Here is a 25,719-nt window from a genome sequence, read left to right as displayed (position 1 = left end):
ATATATATATACCTACATGCATATGCTTATATAAACGCTTATTAAATAGACTGAATTTTTCAATTTGCCATAGCTGCGGCAATTTAACTGCTTGCTATTTAAATGAATGCAACACACAGCGATTTGCAATTTCAAATGGAATTTGCACATTTGTGGCGGCGCACAGATTGCAAATAGACATGCATACGCACACAAGCACTACTCAAGAAATGCAAGTATGCATACTTATGCATGTAAATATATTTACATACATATTTATAAAAAAAAATCGCACGCATGCGCTTTTATTAAGTTGTACATCAGTGTTGCCATGGACAAATTTTTTTTCCTGCCTAAATTTCCTACCAAGACCACTTATTTTTTTTAGAGTTTTTAATTTTTTTTCTATGTCGGGTTTATTAAATATATATGTAGATAATATAGCATTTAGTAAAACTAAAACACAACTAGCATAATAAAAACAACTGAACTGCGTATAACAATTCATTTTACTGTACAGATTTAAAAAAAGCATATATCTCTACAAACACATATTGTTATTATTTTTATTACGTCAGGAAAAGTGCCGCTTCGACTTAAGAAGATCTATTGTGCTAAACCCCAATTGTATTCACTCCAACCTTAGGCTATTTTTAGAAATTAAGCCCCAAGGTATATCAGTCTGCTATTCATGATACGTAGGCAGTCACATAGAATAGGCCCTGGGGTTTCCTCCATCAGCCCATAAAAGACTTGGGACCATTAAAGTGCATTTAGGCGCCACGCTTCGCGAGACAGTTACTCCTTTCGTTGCCTTCGAACCCTTCATGTCCTGGTATCCACCAGAGCGTTACGCTATTTTGGGATACCAGGTGGTTCAAAACAGTTTTACAGCTGCCAACAAGCCTTGATGCCGTTTATTGAGTTTATGACCTTTAACATAATATTTATTCTGGCCAAATTTCCTCCTCCACGAAGGAATTCGCGAACGCATACCTCGATAGCGAAGACTTCCAAATATCGTTGGGTATGTGGCCACTGGCAGACTTTCCTAGAATCCTAGCCCAAGTAGGCCTGCCACAGTACTCCATACTCCATCTTCGATTCGTCGGAATACCATATTTGGGATCGTTCCTTTCAGGAAATTTGACCTTGTAGGGTTTGTAGAAAGATAACTCGGTATCATCTAGGAATGACTTGAGAACCTCCAAATGACACCGAAAATCTCCAGTATTCTTGCTGATTGTATTAAGCAGCCATATGACACTCCAGCAGGCCTATTATTAAATAATTAATTAATTAATTCCTGTAATGAAACTAAGCTCAGCCGTTGGTTAGGTGCGCATATCTCGTGTGATGGCCACGCGGTAAATGAGACAATGGTGGACTACAGTGGGTTTATTGACAAGCCCACACACACATCACAACTTTGTAGTTCAGTTCAATTTCAATTAACTTGTAGGCGCATTAAGCACAATAAGGAACAAGTTTGCTAAAAAGTTTAGATACATATTTTCTATTTTTCGAAATATGTAATTATTTATGGCGCAGAACCTACCAAAATCCAATCCATCCTCCATCCTACCAACATACCAATTGGAAATAAACCTACCAGTTTTGGTAGGAAAAGCCCATGTGTGGCAACACTGATAAGCTTGAAGCCTAAATGTGTTTTCAACATACAGCCATTCATACACATTGACATGCAATTCAACAAACAAATTAACACATTTAATCGAATAGTCACTCTTTGAAAATGAATATTGCAGCGCATTTGGCATGCAATAACTCGCAACTGATTATATTGTTGCTATGCTGCTTTTCAACTTTTTTCTTTTCCTTATTATTTTAATTTTGTTTTCTTGCTGCCACATTTAATCTCGTTTTAGCTACTGTGCAGCAATTTATATGCCAGCGCAGTGTTGTCGCTTACACACACACACACACACACACACACACACAAACACCGCTGCGCACAAACTGCATTTTGCATACCAGTAATCGGCTGCGGCCACCTCCCCTTAATAGCTCGGCTTGTATTCAACCTCGTTGGCTGCTGGCTCAGTTGGATGAGCTGGCTGTGGTGTGTGTGTAGAGATTTCATTAGCATTGCCCTCCTTTTTACACTTCGCCAATTGCACAAGTTACAGCTACATCAAATAGCAGGAGCAAGAGCAATGTGTAGCAGCGTAAATGCGTGTTGAGTGCGTGCAGCCTGTGTGCGGCGAGGCAGCGGCAGTGCGGGGCGGTTGCTGTTGCTGGTGGCGGTGATGGTGTTGCAATTGCCGTTGCTGTTGCTTGGGGAGCTGCAAAACAGCTTCCGCACTTAAGCGACTTTGAAAATTAATTAATTTTATGTTTTTCTTTCTTTCGGCCGAGCACACGAGTTTTCGAGGAGTCAAGAAGCCGTTTACGAGTAACAGTGTGAGTGAGTTGGCAAAAAATTGAGTGCATTATTTAAATGAAATTTAAAAAAATACATATGTAAAAGATTTAGGCTGCGTTTTACCATACTCCTTCAAGTGGAAATTAACTTTAATTTAATTTTTAACCGACTTCCAAAAACGGAGGAGGTTATCAATTCGTCGGAATAATTTTTTTTTGTATGTATATTGACCACGTCAACCGATGTCGATAATTCGTTTAATTAAACATCGTTATCGACGTTCCCGACATCCTGTTATAGAATGGAGTCGAAGACGTCGATAACGATGTTAACCGGAGATTAGTGTCAACCGGGTGTTGAGCAAATGGCTTTTAGTCACAACGGAATCTTACCGAAATTTTAACTATCTGCTTGTCTTTGGTGTCAAATTTACTACAGAAAAGCGAAGCAAGTAGTGACGATCTTTCAAAAGCTGGTCAGTAACACAGGCCATGGCTAATGTCGACACATGGCATGCATTCTTCATCCTATGTCAATTCAAGTTAGCATAAGCTAGTGTGTGAGAGTATCCCGTAAGTAGCCCAACTAATGTCTTGCAACCCTTAATGGCCCGAATATCTACGTCTAGGCCTATACAGATAATATGATCTACCTAATTACGGGCCCTTCCCTCTCGGTTATTTGCAGGTAAGCACCGATAGCACTCAAAATTATTAACACTTGGTGCAGTGAAAATTTAATGGCCGCTAGCGCAATGCTAGCACAATCAAAAAGAGTGACTTTCCCTTCAGAGTAAAGCAGATTTCGCTGGAGACCGAGATTTAGACGGTAGTGTCTAACCACCGTTGCCTTGGTAAAGTTATTCTACAATGCTGAGTTCCCTGACGCTTACACATTGTAGTATAATCTTAATTGATGGCTCCAGAACTGGCACATGGTTACTATCTAGATTATTTGTAAATCGAAGTAAACGGGGACAGGCTTCTCTTTTTTCTTAGAGAATATGCCCAGTTCAAAGAACCGTCGTCTGTCTTCCAGCGCAAAGTATTTTGGAGTCGTATTTGACACCAAACTGAACTGGAAAATCAACATCGAGTATGGTAGATAGAAGGTCATGCTAGGTATACACATACAAACAAAGCTAAGGAATCAAGATGGTTTCATAGTAGTACTATAAAGCACTACAACCAACCAGCAAACCCTGCCTCGATATTCAAAGCCGACGTATGTGTTTACGACACTGAATGCCATCGATTACGTGGTGACAAATAGGTTAAAAGTCACGAATTTAGGTATCTATACTGACAGACAAACTGCACCCAAGGCATTGGGCTACTTCTGAACTATGTAGATCTGTAACGCAAGGCTCGACCAAGTGTGCTAGGTCACACGAGGGTATCTGGTGATGAGACGGCTGCCCGTTTGGCTAGAGAGGTCACAGATGATATATTTATTGGGCAGCAACCAGCTATAACACTCTGACTTTCGACCATTGAAGTCAGCATCAGAAACTCGGTGAATATTTCAATTCAGTAATGACTGGAAGCCTTTCAAACCCGGCGGACATTTGAGCTCTTTATTACCCAAAAATCTGCTCCGATTTATTCGCAGAACATTTAGATTTAAACGGATTAAAAGGCAACACGAAAACGAAACAATGGGAGGCAGTTAGGGATCTATATATTTACTCCGCCTCCGAATGGAAAATGGATTTTATGAGAAGCTTTTTCATCGCAATGGATCGAACCCAGGTCTTAAGAACTGATATTAAGCACTTCTAACCGGAGCCGAGCCGAGCGAAGCCGTTCCGAGCTGAGTGAAGCTTTCAAATTTCTGCAGCTATATGAAAGTGCTCATACAACAAGCTTTTTCATAAGCGAACACCAGCAGCTTCGCTTCGTTCCGCTTTGCTTCGCTCGGCGCTGCTCGACTTTCTCTTAATACTATAATGAAATCAAATATTAATCATTATTGCGACAAACGATCTACATAACTACAAACGCCAACAAATATGCTACACACTAAGGCATTCAATCCCGGGATTCCGGGATCCTGGACACTTTTCCATGTGCCGAAATCATGGGATTACAGCTCCGGGATTCCGATATTTTTACTGATTCATTTACAGAATGAAAAAGATGTTGAAAACGAAAAAAAAAAAATTAATTTGACATGAAACAAGATGTATACAGAACACCAAAATTTGGATTCAAAGTGAACTTGAGCCATTTACATTTAGAAGTGAATTACATGATTTGCCAGAATAACTGTACTTGTTCAAATATTTTGTGCAATAACGAAAAATCTGGTAGCAATTGAAAACACAAAAAGCTTTTACAGTGTGGCGTAAATGTTTTTGAAAACTATCCTACTGTAAAATGCAAAAAGTTGTAATGAAGTTGAAATCCCGAAAAATATCGGGATCCCGGGATTAGAATTTTTGAATGCCGAAATCCCGGGATTGTTAAAATACTTCGGGATTGAATGCCCTACAACACACCCATCAAAGCCCAAAGTTATCAGATTCCATTTTAAGCGCAATCAAAATTCGTAAACAAGCAATTTCAACAATTTTATTTTTATTTCGTTTGCGTCATTTCGTTAACTTGTCGCTAATAAACAAACGAGATCGTGATTCTGCGAGTTCAGCGACAAACGATGACCCAACAACAGCCAGCAAGCATTTGTTATTTTGGTTGTTTAGAACGCGAGCGCCAAAAAAAAAAAAAAAACATGTTTCAAATCACTTTTATTGCTTGGTGTTTTTACAACATTTTTGCTTGTTTTGCCAGCAACGACTGAGTGAAATGATTTGTCAAATGACTCCATTTCAAATCAATTAGTTTATTGCGTGCTGTGGCGCATTGTTTATTTTGTACATATGTATGAGTGCATTTGAGATTGTTTTCATATTTTTTTTTGCAATGGCACACTAGCAATCAATCGATACCCAAGACGTCACACGGACATGCAGGCAAGGCAATCAAGCAACTTCCCACTACTTTCGTTTGACAGCTTGCAATCGCGTCCCAAACGACTCGTCAACGAAACTTGTTCAACTTGTTTGCCAGTGATGATGTTGTTTCTCGCTTGATGATGAGGATGTTGTTGAAGAGCAAATGTGATAAATATGTTTGTATGTACAGGCGATTAATAAACTTAATGGAAGCCAAGGTGTGTGAACGATTAGAATTGTGGAGCAAAGCAAACAAATGTCTACATTTGGAGATTCCAATGTTTACGCTTCCCATTGAAAGCACTACAAATTAAATCATTATGCTAATGCACTCAGAAATGTACACGGACTGCAAATGTAGATATTAAAGTGTCAGATTAAGATACATATCTTCTCATATCTGTACATATATGTATGTATGTATTTACATATATTAAAATGATTTGTGTTTGGGAAGATTATCTATTGATGGATCATGAGTGGATGTTTTCGTGCGCGATTAAGGTTAATTGAACTCATAAAAGCAGCTAACTGATCTGGCCAGTGGCAATGTTAGTTAGCATAAGAAGCTATTCGTTGGATACAAACTGGCCGCGGAGGCATTAGGATGGTCCAAAAATGCATGTGAAAAATTAAAGTCGGAATTTTTATGCTCTCATCCCCTAGTATGGTTCTATACCGAAAAAAATCACCCCGCTTCTTTTATTTTGAAATCGAAATATATTTACTGGTCGCTCAAAGTGCTCAAAGTTTTCCATGTAAAAAACATATTTTCGTAGAAATGGTAAAGAACTCTTGAAAATCAATATTTTTCAATTGGAAAACTCGCTTTCTCTTCAGGAGATTTTCAATAATAATACCTAATTGTTAATTTAACAATATTTTCATAGTAACTATATTTAATAGGTCGCCACACAAATCCCCATAAAATGCAATAAGGAGGCCAATAAAAAATCTTTAGCATTAAAAAATTATTAAATAAACAATTGGGTATTATTATTTGAAGTATCCTGAAGAGAACCAGAGTTTTCCGATCGAAAAATACGAAAAGTTGTTTTTCCCCTATAAAAAATACATGGAAAACGTTGAGTGCTTTGAGGGACCACTAAATATATTTTGATTATAAAATAAAAATAAGTGTATATTTTTTCGTTATAGAACAATCCTAGGGGTTGAGAGCATTAACATACCTTTTTTGGACCAAACTAGTGTGAGCAAAGTAAGCAAAGTGTTGTTCCAATAACAAGGCACACTACTTTTTTAGAAGTTTTGAACAAAAACTCTTTACTCTTTACAAAAATATAGTTAAGACCGCAATGAAAACCAAGTAACTCAAAGTTTCAAACCTTGTACAAGATCTATTAAAAATCGCCAGATTTCAAAAAAATGCTCATCAAAATTTGAAATATTTTAATCACAATTTCTAGAAAAACATCGGGAATGGAGTTTTAAGTAACTAAGAAGTTGAGTTGATAAAAATCAGAACTTTTTTCCTGACTGTGTAGCCTTACTGTGCTTAATGATGTGACCAACACTGTGTGCGGATATAAATTCCTATTAACTAAAATACATGCGACTGTGTATTTAAATGCAATAAATCATTTTCAAAACTTTGCTTGTGCTTAAATGTTAAGTAGAAAGGCGAAACTAGAGAATCTTTAAACGTAAAAGTAATTCATCATGGAAATTTCCTCCACTAAACTTATGTACATATTTCACTTAATCTCTTGCTATATCTGCATTTTCATTCCATCATCAGCCGCCGCACTTAATTTATGAATAATTTAATTTGTGCCTCCAGCTGTAGATGTACATACATACATATGTATGCATTCAATCGGGCAACAGCTGCATAGTATCAATTACAACACGCTGTCCACTGTCCTGTCGACTGTGAGTTGCAACGTGGCCCGCCGTTTTATTGCATGTTGCAATATTGCCTACAAACTGCAAAATGCTAATCACAGCACGCACGAACTCACACAATTGCAATTGCAATTGCCATTCAACTACTGTTTTTTTTTTTTTGTTGTGTTCTTTTAATGGCGTCTCTGCAGCATTGTGCTAATATGAATTGGCATATCAATGGGTAGTTAGCATTTGTTTGCATACACCTTTTTATGTGTGGTCATAAGCAGGTCATAAAAATGGATTTAAAATCATTTGATGAGTCTTTAATGCGACATTTAACGAAACGGGCTTAAAGTCAGCGCAGTAAGGAGGAATTCCAACTGAATCCTGTTTAACTTTTTGGTATTTCTCTTCTTATTTGGCACTCGTCGTTGCTGATTTGTGTGGAAGCTAAAAACCATTGGCAAAGGTCTATTTTCTTTCTGAATTTCCACCATGTTTTTCGCTTTAAGTGGAGATGGGTCCATCCATGCCAGTTAGCAAGAGTTATTATCTAGTTGCGGATGCACCCGGTACGAATACTTGTGGTGGCTTCAAGTAAAATATTATGCTCAGCACTTCTTGTGGTGCGCTTCTCTGCACTCTTCTCCTTAGGTTAAAGTCGTTCAGATGACTGTGGTGTATATACAGTAAATGATATGGGTGTCAGCCCCTAGTTTTTCCCGAAAGCCCTTTTACAAGTATGATACGCTGCTAGGCCTGTCTTTGCCCTTTCCGCTACATTGCGCCTCCACGTAAGTTTTTTAGTCAAGTATAATATACATATGAGTATTTCGCCTCGATGGAAAAGTTCAGACTACATAGTCCCGCCCGTTCTAAACTGTGGCATAAATTTTGCGAAGAATCCCAAATGCAACCTTAGTCAGATTCAATTAAATACTGTTAGCTTCAAGCCACATTATTTGGTGCATTCACGTTGTCATTATCGAGTGCAGCGACATGACCATCGTCTCTTTCATACATTTCTCTGGATTCTTTGTGATCAATCCCATAGAGGAATTTTGTGACTATACTCATCCCGGCTTTTATGTCCCCGTTCTTTTACGGTGAAAAAACCTGAATAATAATAATAATTCTGTAACAAACTCGTAATCTTAATGCATGACAAAAAAAGACCGAGCTTTGGTTCAATCGCCCATTTCCATTGCACATGTTCTCCTGTAGATGAAACTGCAAGTCTCGTCAAGTAGAAACCAACTTCATTGAAATATGACCTCTCCACATAACTGGAGAATGTTCCAAATACGAGTAACTTTGGATTTGCTGTTATATTAATTAGTGGTTTTATTCGTGGCCTATGCTTCCCAAAAATACAATGATATATAATGTAGTGTTGTACTATTTTTTTGATATAAATATGTTAATGGGTCATTTAACGTCAAAACGCATGCGTATATATATTTTTAGGGTCGCTGAACCCGAATCCGAGGCCAGTTTCGTCCCACGACGTCAGTATCGAGGTCATTTGAAGGTCAAAATGAGAAAAAAAAAAACACTGAAGTACAACACAAACAGATGTAGAAAATCCACTACCGATGCATTACCTTCAACAAGTTCGATACTGATTGAAAAGGACCGGGACGTTTGCGTTACATCCATACTATTTACTCTAGGCAAATTGAAAATTTGGAACCTGATGCTTCTAACAGGAAATAGGCGGAAATGGTGTTTGGCTTTCTAAGGGCACGCACACCAAGAAAGCGGCACCGAGTCTAGCGCAAGGGTCCTTAGGTCCCCCTGACAGTATTTCTTATGTTAATCTAAACAAGGTTTTTGCTTCCCCTGCAAAATTTTAAATTTTTCATACATATATGGCTTTTTGCATCGATGGTGACGATATTGTAAATAAATATTTTTGTACATACGTATGTATGTATGTGCACAGCTGCAAATAAATATTTAATAGTTTCCTTCTGCCATTTTGCGCGCGACACTGTTTTTAGCCTCACCTGTTCCCAAGCCTTTTACAATCGACTTCCTGTCATAAAAACAGCAAAATTTAAATACAATGTAGCAATTTTCAAAGTATATACGTTTATACATATGTATAGTACATGCATATGTAGCAGTTTTTATATTCAAATGCGATATATGTACATTTAATTTAAACATAAAGCTAAGTACATAATTGACTGAATTTATTGGCATTTTGCTAGTTGACGACTCATTTAATGATCACAGCCCATATGCATGTATGCACATTTCTGCTCACCACCGCATGGACGGTTGCTAAATGAATATTGCTAATATATGTACATATTTATATTTGTGTGTCCCATACATACATATCGCAACGCGTATTCACATGCAAAATCAATATTTTAAGTAGCCACTTAATGTCACATGGCACATGCCACATTTGTCACACGGATTAAATATTTGTCAGTGATGTGCCATTTTGGTCATAAAGCTCGCCATAATGTGCATTAGATGATTTTACTCATGGAAATCGCACATTTATGGAGTATAATAATAATTTCCAATATGTTGCTGTTTGAGAAGAGCCATATTTAATTATCGCAATGCAAATGGAATTCTTGACAGAAATTCTAGAAAAATGTATAAGAATGTATGTATTCCTGATAGCAATATTAACATTTTAGTCTAAGAAACTTAAAAAAAGGTAAGAAAGCCTTCTTAAGTCATCAGCATTTGGGAACAGGCTTATCTTCTTTTTGTGTAATCAAATCTAAATAGGTCTCATGACGACCTTAAATAACGCTGAACGGAAATTTTCGTTATCAGAAAGCTCAAAATCAAGTTTTTGCGGCATAGTTTCAAGCATAGTAGTTAAAATAATTGTCATGCGATGAATGTCATCGTCATTGACGTGGGAATAGGGTTGTCAGTGTCATTTTTATTTTGTCCCCATAAACGAACCCTCCTCTTTTTCACGAACTTCTTTAATAAATATAGCCATAGTGGTAAACATTTCGACAGATATAATAAGCAATCGATGTCGATTAAAAAATCGTTAAAAAGCAAACTCTTTTCCAAACATTACATTTCGATAATACATTTCGTTATCGTTAATAAACGATATTACCGAAAAAGGTATACCCTGAATTGAATAAATCTATAAATCGATGACAAAATTAATAAAAATACCGATTATAAATCGTTAAGAGCTACGGTAATATCAGAGGCCGTACCGAGTATATATTTAATAATGAAAAGGAAAAATATTTATCGAGCAGAAAATATCGATTATTTTTTGCGTATTATTTTTGTTTTTTACAAAATAAAAAGAAAAAAATTAGCATTAATTCTTACTCTATAAACATTCATTATAACCACAGTTGAAATTTAAATGCATTTTCGAGCTGAAAGTTCCTGAAAAAGCACAAAAAGTTCAGGAAAAAATTTGCGAAAATCCCAAATATCACTGAAAAATAAAAAGCGGAGTATCTTCAAAAGTTGCAAAAAAAAATCATAAATCCCAAAAAAACTCCCGAAGCAACTCAAAAGTTTCCGAAATTATACAGAATTAAAGCTGAAAAGTATCGGAGTGAACCTTTGAAGAGTCTCGAAAAAACACGAAACATCACATTACAAGAAGTCCTGAAAAAGCTTTAGAAAATTTCCGAATTGAGGCATTTGCAAAGAAAAAAGAAATACGAAGAATTGCAAAATATCCCACAAAAAAATCAGAAATGCCCGAAAATACTCCAGAGTTGCCGACAAACCCGAAAAAAACTATTAAAGGCATGCGACTACTAGGAAATGAGAAGGCACTGCAATTGCCCTCCACTCTACACTGTAGAGTCTATAGGAAAAGACAAAAATTACTGTATATTGATTTTTAGCTGATCTAAGCGCAACTTCAATGTGTTCAAAATGGCAGTTGCCATGTGTGTTTGCAAACAAAATCATTTATTTCGCAAATTTTTTTCCTCATCACTCCTCACTTGGGCACGCAAGAAAAGGATTAAGCTTTAATATGCTAACTGGAGACAACAGCCTCAGTAATTTTTTTTTTTACGAATTTCATAGAGCATAGTTGCAATAAATGTATTAACGAAACTATTTATGTATATGAAAATATTTGCATACACGCAAACAGGTATTTAATACTCCGTTGTGAAAACAATTTTCCAAAATGTCTAATTAAACGATGAACAAGTTTCTAATTAATGCAAACACGCTCACAAATACAGTCAACAAAATCCGCACATACATACTATTTCCGCTGAATTATTGTTATATAAGTATTTACTCGTAAGTACATATGTATGTATCTATGCTTACTGACGCCAATGTCTGTCATCCAACGGCGTACAATCCCACCCACACACACACACACACACACACACACACAGACGCACGCACGCCTGCAAACTCAATTTCCGCCAAACACGCACGAACTCACACAAAAACGCTTAAATGACTCCTTCGCCAGCCTGTTAGGCAGCTTTGCAATAACTGGCAACAATTTTATTTGCACTTAATTGCAGCGAGAAGTGCGACCGCCGCCAGCAATCGAGCGAATGAAACTCACAACCAAGATGCATACATACATACATATCGCCGTTTAAAGTACAAAACCGCATATCGTCATTCTGCAAAACCGGGTAACTGACACTGGCTGCCAAAAATTGGATTTGCTCACACAAGCTCTTTTACTTAAATTCTTATCCATTCGCCCTGAAATATGCTAGCCAGAAATACGATTGTTTTATGAAAAAGATAACCATTTTGAAATAGGAGTGTTTTTACTCTCTATAAAATAATTTATGCAATCTCACATACGCGGTTTTGCATTTTGTTAATACGCGGTTTTGCACTTTAAGCGACGATATGCATATGTATTCGCATTTACATACAGACATACCCTGCAGAAAAAAATTAGCAATTGATAAAAAATAACTGGCTTATAGTCAGCTTTTTTTTATGATTTCCATAAAATATATAACTTGTAGTTAGCTACAAAAAGCTAACTTAAAACTAGTTAAAAAGTAATGCAGGTGTAATGTAGACGTTATCGGCAGATTGTTTTCTTTAGAAAAAAGTCCCTATTTAAATATCCTCTTCTGCACTGCACAAAAAATAGGAAGTTCGAAATTTCATATTATCATTTTGAAGTGTTGTCTGATCGAGTTCCAATATGGGACAACACACAGCACAATATATGTAAACAAAAATGGAATGCAGCAAAATAAAGTAAATAAATAAATAAATAAATATGTAAAACAGTAAAAAGCCAAAAAAATATTTTGCTTTTCTTATTAATATTTTAAGTCCAAGAGTAGTTATTTACAATTTAGTTTACATCTAATGCAGAGGTAACCACCATTGACTATTTCGGCCATCAAAGAAAATATACAGATAATAGTGACCTTTGGGTCCTTCCTAGTCCACTTCAAGTTAACTTATAGTTAGATGCATTTCCCGCAGGGTATGTATAAATACAAGTGCATCCGCATATAATGGCAAATATGTTCTCTTTTAAACGCACTGGAGAATACGCGCGTAGCAAACAGCGGCAATAGCAGCACATTTATCCGAACGAGTTGCATGCTTGGCTACCTACATACTCCTATATGTAAATGCATACATATTTATAAAGGTATCTCGTACACGTGTCGTAAGCATAATTATGGTATACTAAACATATGTACATATATATGTACGTATACCTACATATGCATATTATGGCGGGGCATTTTTTTTTTTGTGACTGCGTATACCGTAGGAGGATTATACTTGTAATTCTAAGCAAAATTGCTGAAGAAACCATGGGTCTAAAATCAATTTTGAGTTTGCCAAATTGCGAAAATCGATATCGAAGAAAATGTGGAAATGTTCGTTGTTGCGCCGTCTGGTGGAATTTTTAAGAAAAATGTAAGTGCAAAAATGGATTCCTCATACCAAAGCACCCCTTATAGCATGTATTCATACAAAATTTAAGCGCTTTACGACACTACAACAAAATGCTAAGAAACCTATTATCGCAATTTGGCAAACTCCAAATTAATTTTTTACCTATGGTTTCTTCGGAAAATTTGTTAAGAATTATAGGCGCATAGTCGAAAATATCTCCCACACAAATTGACCCGCCCCAATGCATATACAACTGTAAATATGTATGTACTTATGTATGTGGTAGACGGTGTACAAATGCCTGCAGAAATGGCGCAAGGCTGCCAAGGTCCTGCTTATTAAATTTTTTGCTATATGCTCGGCACTGCCAGCGGATGCTAGTCATTGCTGCCACCTCTGCTACTGTAGCTGTTGCTGCTGCTGCCGCATTGCTCTGTTCATTAAAGCAAATATTTGTTGCAATTGTGTAGTAAGCGGTGCACATAGCTTCAACGCATTATAAAGTTATTATAGCGCGTTTGTTAACTTTAATAAAACATCACATTGCTCCCGCTTAATGACTAAAATTTTAAACTAAGTTATGCATTAGGGCGGGTCGAAATTTTTATATTCATTTAATCCTTTTGTAATAGTGATTAGATGTTATGCTATAAGCTCAGCTAGAAGCGTGTTAAATATTATCCTTTTATTTGAAGCGCAAGCGCCCGCGCATCGACCACCAAGTATAACAAAGCACACTAGTCAGTTACTGCGAATCCTTGCTATGAATTTAAGGTTAAGGAAAACAGTTTTTTATATTAGGGAATTAAACCAGAAAACCAAATCATATAAACGGGCAACTATTGTATAACCTATAATCTGATATATTGTTAGCTTCAATCGGTTAACGTATTCCCTGAATTTTAGGAACCAAAGTTACTTTTTCAAAAACTTGATACTTTGCATCAATTGCGCGGGCTAAAGATATGCTTTATTTTTATCTTTTGTGGTAATAGTCCGAAAACAACATAATATTACTATTACATTACCATCAAATTACCCTTATTTACCCCCATACAAAATCGACCCAGCCTAATGTGCATGCATACTCGTACGCATAACGGGTGATTTTTTAAGAGCTTGATACCTTTTTTTTAAAAAAAAACGCATAAAATTTGCAAAATCTCATCGGTTCTTTATTTGAAACGTTAGATTGGTCCATGACATTTACTTTTTGAAGATAATTTCATTTAAATGTTGACCGCGGCTGCGTCTTAGGTGGTCCATTCGGAAAGTCCAATTTTGGGCAACTTTTTCGAGCATTTCGGCCGGAATAGCCCGAATTTCTTCGGAAATGTTGTCTTCCAAAGCTGGAATAGTTGCTGGCTTATTTCTGTAGACTTTAGACTTGACGTAGCCCCACAAAAAATAGTCTAAAGGCGTCAAATCGCATGATTTTGCTTATTTACGAAGCCATTCAACCAGAAATGAGCCTCATCGCTGAACAAAATTTGTCGATAAAAAAGCGGATTTTCTGCCAACTTTTCACACATTCAACACATTTCGAACCGAACACTGATTTTGGTAATAAAATTCAATGATTTGCAAGCGTTGCTCGTTAGTAAGTCTATTCATGATGAAATGTCAAAGCATACTGAGCATCTTTCTCTTTGACACCATGTCTGAAATCCCACGTGATCTGTCAAATACTAATGCATGAAAATCCTAACCTCAAAAAAATCACCCGTTACTTAGAAGGTCGAAATTGATAATATATACATATGTATGTATGTAAATACTTGCTCGTACATATTTATTAACATGAAAATTCAACACAAGTTTAAGCTATAAAAGACCAGTAACTTAAAAAAATTTAAATGAATAGTAAAAACTTCCTTTACCGTTATATTATAAGCCAAAATCCGACCGATAGTTGATTTAGCAGCACATGTACTCAACTATAGATCTATTCTGATTTAAATAGTATATAGATTTTTTTGACATTGCCATTGAATTTGACATCGTTAAAACCAGTCTTAAAATTTTTTTCTCAAATACCGATTTTTCGATTTTATTTTTCAGGCGCGAATAGTAAAATGAAACGCTTCATGATAATTTAGGGGGTTGCGATACTTTTCGAAATTTGCTCTTCGAAACATTCTTTTAATTCTTTGTGTTTTTTTTTTTTTGGAAACCTTCGAAAACTTTCGTTTTTGTTCCATTTTCTAGTGGCTTGTTTTTTAGGACCTTCGGGGTTTTTTTGGGACCTAGTGTTTTCTTTTTCGAAAGTTTCGTGACCTTCCACTATTTTTTCTGCACTTTGTTAATCCTACGTGTCACATATCTTCGAATTATTGGAAACTATCGATATTTTCAAGATTTTTTCGGAAGCTTTCGTTAATTTTTGGAGACGTATTAGTGATTCTTTTTCGGGAGCGTTACGGTATGTTTTCGAGATTGTTCTTCATTATTTTTTCTGGACTTTTGAAAATGCTCGAGATTTTTTGGGTCTTTAACAGTTTTTGCATATTTTGGAATTTTTAGATTTTTTTTTAAAGGTTATCGGACTTTTGTAGACCTTTCTGGCTTAATTTGTTTATTTTTCGGGGCCTTGGTATTTTATTCTCCTAGTTTTTCGGAACTTTCCGAAATCCTTTTTTTTATTTTCAGGGAGCATTCGGGGTTTGTTATGAAATATAGCTCCACAATTGCAATTATTTTTTGAAAACTTTAAGATTTTAAGGAATCTTTCGGAATGCTTTAATGTCACTTCGGAATTCTTCGTTTTATGTTTTTTCGGATCATTTGGAAGCTGCTGAAGATGGTTTTTTTTTGGAAATTTAGAAATTTTACATATTTGCTTTTTCCGAAACTGTCTAGATTTTTTCAAAACTTTTCAGAGTACACACATTTTATTTTTTGGGATGTTTGTAATCTTTCGAAAAACTTCAATGCCATTTCGGAATTATTCGTTTTGTGTTATTCGAGCCATTTGGAGGCTGCTGAAGATCGGTTTTTTGGAAATTAGGGAATTTTGCATATTTGCTTTTTCCGAAAATGTCTAGATTTTTTCAAAATTGTTCAGAGTACACACATTTTATTTTTTGGGACGTTTGGAATATGGGAGTTCGTCGTGTTTATTTATCGGAATGCTGCGGAGTTTTTCGGAAAGTCTATTTAATCTTTCGGTATATTTGTATGACTTTTCGGCATTCTTTGTTTTCTGGTTTTTTGAGCCTTTGAAATCCTTGATGATTCTCGGATTTGTCTTTTATTTTTGGAAATTTCGAAGTTTTCTGTGCTTTTATTTCTCGGAAGCTTTTCAAAATTTTCAGAACTATCCCGTTTTCATCTTTTAGTTTTTTGGGACGCTTGGGAATGGGGCTTTGCAGGTTTTTAACGCTTTTTTATACTTTTTGTTTGTTTTTCTGGACTTTTCGGAATTTTTCAGCGTATTTTTCGGAAACTTTTGTGAGTTTTCCAGGTTATTTACATGTCTATTCTTTATTTTTCGTGTTTTCTTGATGAATATTTTGGATCCTTCAGGATTTTTCAAGATTATTTTATATAATATATAATTTTTCAGGACTTTTCGAGGTTTTTTCGGAATACTACTTGTTTAAGTTTTTGGAATCTCAGTATTTTTGGAGACTCGACCTTTTTTAAGTCATAGTTTTTAAGACTTTTCGGAATTCTACTTGTTGTAGTTTTTTGAACCTTTGGTTGCTTGCCTATTTCCGAGTTGTTTTAATCTTCTAAATTTTTTGTGATATTTTTTCAGAAAAATTATGTCTTTAATTTTCGTCTTAAAATGACGTCGCAAATTTTGAACAGGTAACTGCCTTTGAAGGCATTCAAGCTTTATAATTATGCAGAGTTTTTTTCTTTATACATCTATTTCTATATAAATAAACATTTTGTCATTATACATAGTTCAATTATCCGAAATTATCAATTTTTTCTTTAAGAAACTTTAAGAGGATGTGAACCACATCTTCTATCAATAATTGTTTTTGTTCCAAAATGTTCTTAAAAGCATTTGAGCGTATTCATAGTTAAAATTAAGTGGACACTAAAGTTAGTTGCAGCTTTTTGACACAATCCAATGCTGCAAAAAAGTCTACGTCTATAAACATGCCCATTAAATACCGTTAACAATATCCGAAGGCCACTAGCCAAACCTGTTTTCACTTAAACTTTATTGTTAAAATTCGTACACCCAATATATCCAATTTTCAACATTAATTCGCACTCACTTTTAATGTACATTGCTTTTCCCAGAATTCTCATTAAGCTAATTATACGCGCAGATAAACTATAAAATTGTATAAACACACAGAAAAAAAGAAGCAACTAACTAACTGTGCGAACTATAGCTCCATGCGGCAAATGTAAGCTACACAATAAACCAACTCATTATTGCTTAAAGCAAGGGATTGGTAAGTAGACAGGGGAGATAGATGCTCAAATTTTAACTAAGCGAGTACACCTATATACAAGTACATACATAAGTACATATCATACATATGTCTCTACGAGATGAGTATATTTATGTAGCTCGACGTTTTAATTAATCCTTTTCAAGCGCTCTGACGCGCGCACAAGCTCAAGCGCATTTATATATGCATGTGTGTATGTATGTAGATAGATAAGTGTATGTATGTGCAGTGAGTAGTTATAAATTAAGCAACAACATTTGTTCGTACGTACGTATATATTTATAAATTGAATTGAATATAGCACACAATCTGCACACACAAACACAACTGAAGCGTCCTTGTTGACTTCCTTTTTCCTTGCTCTCATCATCTCGCTCGCATTCGGTTTGGCGCTGGCATTTTGCAACATTCTGCTTGCCAGCCAGCAAAGCGCACTTAAATTAAACGTAAAAACAAAAGCAACAACAACAACTCGACATTGCATTGGCAACATAAAACGTCTGTTTCTTTTTTTTCTTTTGTTTCCATTTCGTTTTGGTTTTACTTTACTTCTAACTTTATCAGGCATTTTGCCTTGGTTTGCCTTCATTTTTGTGCCATAACAACTAGCTCGCTCGTACGCTAACTGCTCTTATATGGCTATACTAAATGTATTTGCAGAAGTATCTTGGAAAGCATGGAAATATATCTGTGTGTGTGTACGTGTTTGTGCTACAGTTGAGAAATACTTTCATTACATTTAAAAAGTCATTAAAATTTTACAATCACACAACAACTTATTCCACTTTTAATTTGGCTTGACGACGACGACGACGACGACTTTCGCCACTCCGTCCATGAGCAGCTGTGTTGTGTTGATGCCCTTCCTTTGACTGCCATTCTGGCTGACTGTCTGTTTGCAGCTCCTCCATTAGTCGCTAAATGTGTGTGCCTCAGCCTTAAGCATTACCTGACACACGCACACAGTGCTCTACGTTTTTCGATTTTTCGAATAGCAGCAACAACAACAACAACAACAACAATGGCAACACTTACCACTGCTAACCACTTCTTCCACAGTATTCAGTAGTAGCAACATCAGCGAAAGCAACAGCAGTCCCCATCACAGCACCCAACACCCACACCACTACAACCCCCATCATCATCGTCATTGCCCATTACATTTACGCTCGTGAAAACAGCAGTTCAACTCATTTTCCTTTCATTTCATTATATATCCCTTCAGTTCAGTTCAACGAGCTGCACGTTCGCTCCCACTTCACATTGGGGTAGTCCAAAAATGCTTGTGAAAAAGTAAAGCCGGAATTTTTATGATCTATATCGAAAACAAATATAACCATATTTTTTTACTTTGAAATCAAAAAATATTTCGAGGTCGCTCAAAGCGCCCAAAGTTTTCCGTGTATATGTATGTGTATGGGGAAAAAACAACTTTTCGTAGAAATGGTATAGAATTCAAAAAAACCAATATTTTTCTATCGGAAAATTCTTTTTATCTGCAGAGGATTCCCAATAATATTTCCCAATTGTTTATTTAACCTTTTTTTCATCGCAACTATAATTTATCGGTCCGCCAAAAACCCCGAAAACTGCAATGGGGGGACAAATAAAAATCGTTAGTATTAAAAAGTGGTTAAATAAATAATTGGGTATTATTATTGAAAGTCTCCTGAAGAGAACCAGAGTTTTCCGATTGAAAAATATTGATTTTCAAGAATTCTACACCATTTCTACAAAAAAATTGTTTTTTTTTTCATATAAAAATACTTGGAAAACTTTGAGCGCTTTGAGCGACCTTAAATATTTTTTTGATTTCAAAAAAAAAAAATAGGGGTATACTTTTTCTCGATATAGAACAATCCTAGGGGGTGAGAGCATTACAATTCCGACTTAACTGTTTTCGGAACACCCTAATGTACATACTATCTGCTTCACGCTTGTTTGTGGTTCGTTGGTAGCATCAGAAGCAGCAAGTCGTCTCGTAATCGCCATCATCGTCATCATTAATTGAGTCACTTTTCAATGATGAATGGCATGGCAAAAGCAGCAGCAACATTCGCTTTCGAGCATTTATGTATTTATACCTCTTCCCCCCAAGGTTTGTGCTTGCCGCTCGTAGTAGCTATCAATACTCTGGAGGTTACAGGGAGTTGGCGCATAAAAGGGTGGTGGTTTAGCTGGCGGTAGTCATTTGCCTTTTCTGATTACATACATACATAAGTACATAGAAAACAAACATACACACATTATTATATTTATGTATGTGTCTGTATTATTTGCGCGCTTCTACTCAGTCAGCCATCAACATCGTTTTACATAAATTACTTAACAGCATTATACTTAGATGCGTGTCATTGATTGTATATATGGCAGCAGATTGCGCATCAGGCATACTTAATTGTTTGCAATGGGGGAAATTCTTGACATAACAATGACAAGTAAATTTCAAAGTTGGCTGGGTGAACATTTCTGATTTATGTACATATAAAGTGTTGGAAGAAAACAACACTTAGGGGAAGTTCTGAGTTTGAAGAATTTGTTATTGTTGTTTCTCATTGTTTATTAATCCGGTGAAGAATGCATTTTCAAAACATAATTCGCATCATTTAAGGGTATGCATTCTGTATGAACCCAACATTCCTAGAGAAGTGTAGAAAAAACGAGCGGATAAAAGTAATGGACCCATCCAAAATTTATGTAGCAAAACCTGCAAAACATGTTGCATTCTCAGACAAAATCTGACAAAATAAAAAATAATAACTTTTGACCAATTTACAAATTGAAAACATTGCCCGAAGTCTGAAATTTAACGAAAACGTTTTTTCATAACAGATATTAGATGAAAAATATTTGTTATTTCTCCAATAAGAGTTATAACTAGGGTGACCATTCGTACCGATTTTGAGAAAATTGTCTCGCTGCATATTTTTAAAAGTCGGGACGTATAAATTTCCCCATTTTTCATATTTGTAGAGCATAAAATACATATAGGGAGCCATAAACATAACCAGCATTCTTTTTTCTATGATCTTTGGTTATGTTTTATTCTGTCAAACTGGTACTTTTGTAAGGAGTTTATAATTATTATTATTGTTTTTTTTTCAATGAAATGAGTCTAACTGGAATTTAGTGGAATTATAAAAAATAGTACTAATTCCCTAAAAATTCAAGCATACGAAAAATATAAGAATTAGGGTTCGACTTTATATTTCATTCAAAATCAACGGATTAAAAAGTTAAATATCCTGTTATGAAAACTTTCCTCTCTCTTTTTTAATTATTTTAGTTAAGAAATTGTAAGCTTGTAAGATTGTCGCGGAAATAGAGCTGTTCTTTTTTTACTTTCCATGTCGAAAACGGCTGCTTGTTATAATTCAGGGCATTTAAGTATTAAAAAAAAAGTTGTTCTACCAATCAATTGAACTTGTTTTCACTCCTTACTTTACTTCGTTAGCCACGCCTTTATTATTTTAGTTATTTTTAAGATCCTAAAGGAGTTGGGCATACCATACGTACGAGTATTCCGTACTCTGCTGACCACAGCAAAGCAACCCATAGCTGACGATCCTTCGACAATTATCAAGTTGAGGATTCTCCGCAGTGCTATTGAAGAAAATAAACTTTCAAAGTACTCTAATTTTCATTACATTCATTTGTCGCCTACTCGCTATCGCTTAACTTCAGCGCCACATTAATCCCACGCTAAGAAACTACATCAGCTGCCTTCTATTTTTAAGTAGTCTACTCTCCAATAGAATTGCTGACCCTTGTTTTGCGCATCAGTTGTTGGTGTCACTTTCTCATTCTACTTGTGCATACATACATACTTGCAACTTAAATGCTTAATTGTAATTGAGTTTTATAAGAAAAGTTTGCGCATTGTCTGCATGCCACCGCGTCCCAACGCAAACGATAAATGTAAGCGTGAGCAGATCAGAGACGGCTGGCTGACTGGCTGTCTTGCAGCATTATGAGTTTGTAGTGAGTCCACCGTGTTGAAGAAAATAAACAACAAACTTTAAAGTCGTTAAATATAGCCATTCTTCTAGTCCAGGCAATTTTCGTAGCGAAGCTTTATGCCTAATTGCATGAGAAGAACCGTTTGTGCCTTTGAGTTTTTTTGCAACAGGCTTGGAAGTTTACATTTCTCCCTAACTTAAGTGTCAGTATCTCCCACCGGCTGTCACTTTCACCGCACTAATATGTTTGTTGTTGTTTGAGTTTTTCGCTTTTCGCTATTTACCATTTCTTGCTGGCTCATCAGCGCCCGAAAGCGTCCTATTTATGTTGCTGTCGTCACCGTTGTTAGGCCATTGTCGCTCCTATCCTTCGCTCACATCATTGTCGATATTTTAATTGCGGATTATGTCGTTTAACTTGAAAATTTGTTTGGTAACTTTTACACAGTCGCAACGTTCTTTTGCAGTCTCAACTAGGGATGTGCCGGATATCCGGTAGATATCCGGAATCCGGCCTATCCGGCCGTTTTTTGGTTATCCGGTTATCCGGCCGGATACTGGCTAATATCCGACCGGATTCCGGATATCGATTATAGAAGATTCAATTTAGAAATTTAACCCAGATTTTGTATTTTTGTAATCCAATTTAATAGTATCTAATTAGTAATCAGAGTTAACAATTTGTATATTTTTCATTATGAAAAGAAGCATTTCCGCATTATCGGGCAACAACCTATTTCTATTTTCAACATAAATGTTACCCGATGCACTAAATACTCTTTCCGAGTTCACTGAGGAAGGTGGCGCGCAGAGATACTTCATTGCCAGTGTAAACAAATTTGGAAATTCTTTGCGGCTATACTTCCACCAAGTTAAGGGATCTTCTTGTCTGGATATAAGAGGTAGCTGCAAATATTTCTCTATTTCTAGTTCATAAATCGCTGCCTTTTTTCTTGTACGTTCGCTGCCTTGTCTACCAATCATTTGACTATCCATATCACTAGAAACACTAGAATCAGCATCAGAGCCGTTGGCGATTTCCTCAAAGCATTGCCAAATATCCTCGTGAGCTCGATCTTCGATGGAAGTGTTCACTATAGTTCGGCATTTCATTTTCATATGATTCAACTGGTTTCTCCATGCTTACTCATTTATAATTTCGAATTAGTTCATCAACAACCCAGTTTTTAGCTTTATTGGCGTCAGAAAAAAAACGAGTTTTGAAACGGTGCGAATCTGTTCCGAAAAAATTACAACAATGCCGCGACTATTTATTGGAACATTCAAAGCTCTTCATTTCGTCGTGCCGAAATCGCAGACCTACGCGTTCGGAAACGAAAAAGGTTAATAGGCGGGTTCTGTATAATTTAAACAAAAATTAACGTAAGAAAACCAAACATCTTGATTGTTCAAAAGCAAAGAATTTGATGAAGATTGTTTTTTGTTTGTTTATAAGATGCCATTTTTCACAGCGATAGCATCGCGCAGATGTGTGGGTAATTGTGTTTTCGAAGCGGTAAATTCTGTGGCATCAGAAACGGTGCGGAGGTCGAGGTGAACTCGAGCCGGCAAAAAAACAATATTGTGAAATTTATTAAGGGCAGCAGTCTACCGGATATCCGATCGGATATCCGAATCCGGCTGTTATTTTTTACAGGATATCCGGAATCCGGTTATCCGGCAAAATCTATATCCGGCACATCCCTAGTCTCAACCATCGCACGCGGGGTAATTGTTGAATAAGTTCAATGCCGCCTCGGCCCGACGCGACGCGCATATCAATACACGCAACGTTCGCTAATTGCTTTGTATAACAACAGCGTGAGGAAACACAGCCGTCAGATTTTCACTTCATAAAAGAGATTGCGAGGAAGTCATATAACTTAAGTGTTTGAAGGAAAACAAAATGTGTAAGTAAACTGCCAAATCGGGGAGTAGAAATTTCGCTTCTAAGCTCTTTCGTTCCACTCCTCATAATATCGATTCATTAACTATGTAAGTAGAAGTTTATTTTACACCACCTCAATTACGTGTCAATGCCGTGTGGTTGTTTTTGTTTCTTTGGTTGAAATGTTGGGGTTGCTACTGCCATAATTTGCTACCTTTTATCTTAATTTTTTCCTCCTACAACTGACTGTTTGCGTGCGTTTTATTCGGAGACGGGCATAATGAAAATCGTCCGAAAATAATACAGCATCGTTTTGTTGATTACATCAACACTTGTCGCCAGTGCAAGTTGCCAAAGTTTCCTACCATTCCCTATGTTCAGCATTTCATCAAATATGTTGTCATGTGGCTTTTGTTGTCTGGCCGTTAATGAAGCGTGGTAACAGTAGCAGCATTAATGGCGACTGCCACATCTTCGTCCTTAACGATGGTGTTTAGCGACAGAAGGGCGCAAGTCAATTTATTTCGCAATTCATCATTAATTAAAGTGAACGGATATTAGATTCTGGTTGTGTATTGCTAAATATTTCGTTATCGCATTGACAAACACAGTCAAACACACTTACACTTAAATAATAGCATAATTAAATAACTGCCACTTTGAAAGTAAAACAGTTCTTGGATAAAAAAAAAAGTGAGGAGTGCTGTCTGAGTGCAGGTGTGGGAGTCGAATGGCGAATAAACTGGCCTTCTATTGTGAATGAAGCTTTTCGACGATGAGCTTTGCTTATATTACTATAGGCACATTTTTTGCAGCACCCACTTCCGAAATACTGCAAGCGTGTCTTCCGTCTATAGCAAAATGCTCGGTTTGGTTTCTTGCTTGTCGATACGGAGGAAAACGTGTCGCTTGAGTGTTGTTTTTATGCTGGAACCTAGTACTACATATTATTTACCATGTTTCAGGTATCAGCAAAGCCGATCAATCTCAGTCCGTTCTACAACGTTTCGTCGTGGAAACTGAATTTTGCGCCAGTGGGACTAAAGATGCGGGTTTTAGCCAGCGCTCCTGTATTAAAAAAAGAGGTCTTCGATCGTCTCGTACTTTTCTTTCGTTGTGGCTTACGAAATGTTAAAGAATCTCGCTTTGATGCGGATTGTGGTAAGAAAGTCATTTACCCGACTTAACGACAGTACTCGACGACAGAGTCTATCTCCAACAATAAATCTATCACCGAAATTGCACTCCTTTAGACGTCGCAAGGCCCAATGTTTGTTTGCCACTTTCTCCCGTCCAGTGCATAGCATTGATGTCAGCTTTAGTCTTTCCGAGGACATCAACCAGCCGAGCAGAGCCATCTTCTCCATTAAGGGTCCCACGTTCCAGATGCATGCCTTCAAATCTTTGTTCTTTTCCTTTGAACGGCCGACGCGCTCATCATCAAAAGAAAAGGTTAGCTTGTTTTAAGAACTGATTTGATTCTGGACAGTCAGTAACCTTTTTCTAACATTATTTCGAAAATTTATTTCATCTCTTTAGGATCATCTTGCAAACGATAGGTTTGACCTGCAAAACGCTTGTGACTACTCGTACTTGGAATTTGCTTTATTTGTTTCTTAAGTCATCTTAAGTGCTTTAAAACAAACTTTCGTACATCTGTACTTAAGCTCTTATAATTTGCTAAAATTTTGTCATCACAGGAAAACTTTTCTAAAATAAAAAATAAAAAAAAACTTTTCTGTAATCTTCGCCAAGTTAAGCATTTAATTTACTCACAAATATTTTTGGCCTTTTTGAAACTTTCTCAATGGTTGTTACAAAATTTTAAAGCACCTTCAATTAAACCCATTCACGGCACTCCCTTTCACAAAAGCCAACCGAGGTCAAACTTTTTCATCAACGCGAAAAAGGAAAGGCAAGGAAATTGTAAATGAACAAAGCGATGAACAGCAAGATTTATTTATAGCTGCGCACAAATTACTCTAAAAATTAATTACGTAAATGAGCAAAAAAGGCAACAAAAAACACTTAAAAAATAAAAACGAAATGAATTAAATCAAATCAAAAAAAAAGAAAATACCAAAGGAAAAAGAACACTTGTTAAATTGCGTAAAAATATTGGCGCGTTTGTTTTGCCACTTTTTCCACGTTCTTTTAGTTTTATTTTTGGCGCTCGTTGCTGCTGGTGTGCTATAAAGCCAATTGGGTCGTAGCAGCACTCTTTTTAGCTGTCGGTCGACTCAGCCAGTTTGGTTCGAACACTCTTCTACCTCCAATATATACATATGTTTGTACATTAGAGTGGTCCAATTTTTGTATGGCGAAAAAAATTTCAACCTAGAAAACGGAGCATCCCCTTAAGAGCGAAATACACCACACAAGCGGCTTGTCAAACATTCTTC

At 36.3% G+C, this 25,719-nt stretch overlaps 2 protein-coding genes across 2 annotated transcripts in view; both read left to right on the top strand.

Annotated features, from left to right (window-relative positions):
• LOC118737420 (homeobox protein slou) overlaps positions 1 to 25,719 on the top strand; it is a 128,552-nt gene that overhangs the window by 13,314 nt on the left and 89,519 nt on the right. The window lies entirely within an intron of this gene.
• LOC118737424 lies at positions 24,151 to 25,011 on the top strand. The gene is made up of 3 exons (XM_036467898.1): positions 24,151 to 24,478; positions 24,571 to 24,769; positions 24,857 to 25,011. Exons 1-3 carry the CDS (start codon positions 24,274 to 24,276, stop codon positions 24,945 to 24,947), a joined length of 495 nt encoding a protein of 164 aa, XP_036323791.1. The 5' UTR covers positions 24,151 to 24,273; the 3' UTR covers positions 24,948 to 25,011.

Source organism: Rhagoletis pomonella, unplaced genomic scaffold, assembly GCF_013731165.1.
Source record: "Rhagoletis pomonella isolate Grant_MI unplaced genomic scaffold, Rhpom_1.0 Rhpom_scaffold_00004, whole genome shotgun sequence".
NCBI lineage: Eukaryota > Metazoa > Arthropoda > Insecta > Diptera > Tephritidae > Rhagoletis > Rhagoletis pomonella.
The sequence above is the reverse complement of the archived record's forward strand: the minus strand, read 5'-3'. Positions and strand labels throughout refer to the sequence as shown.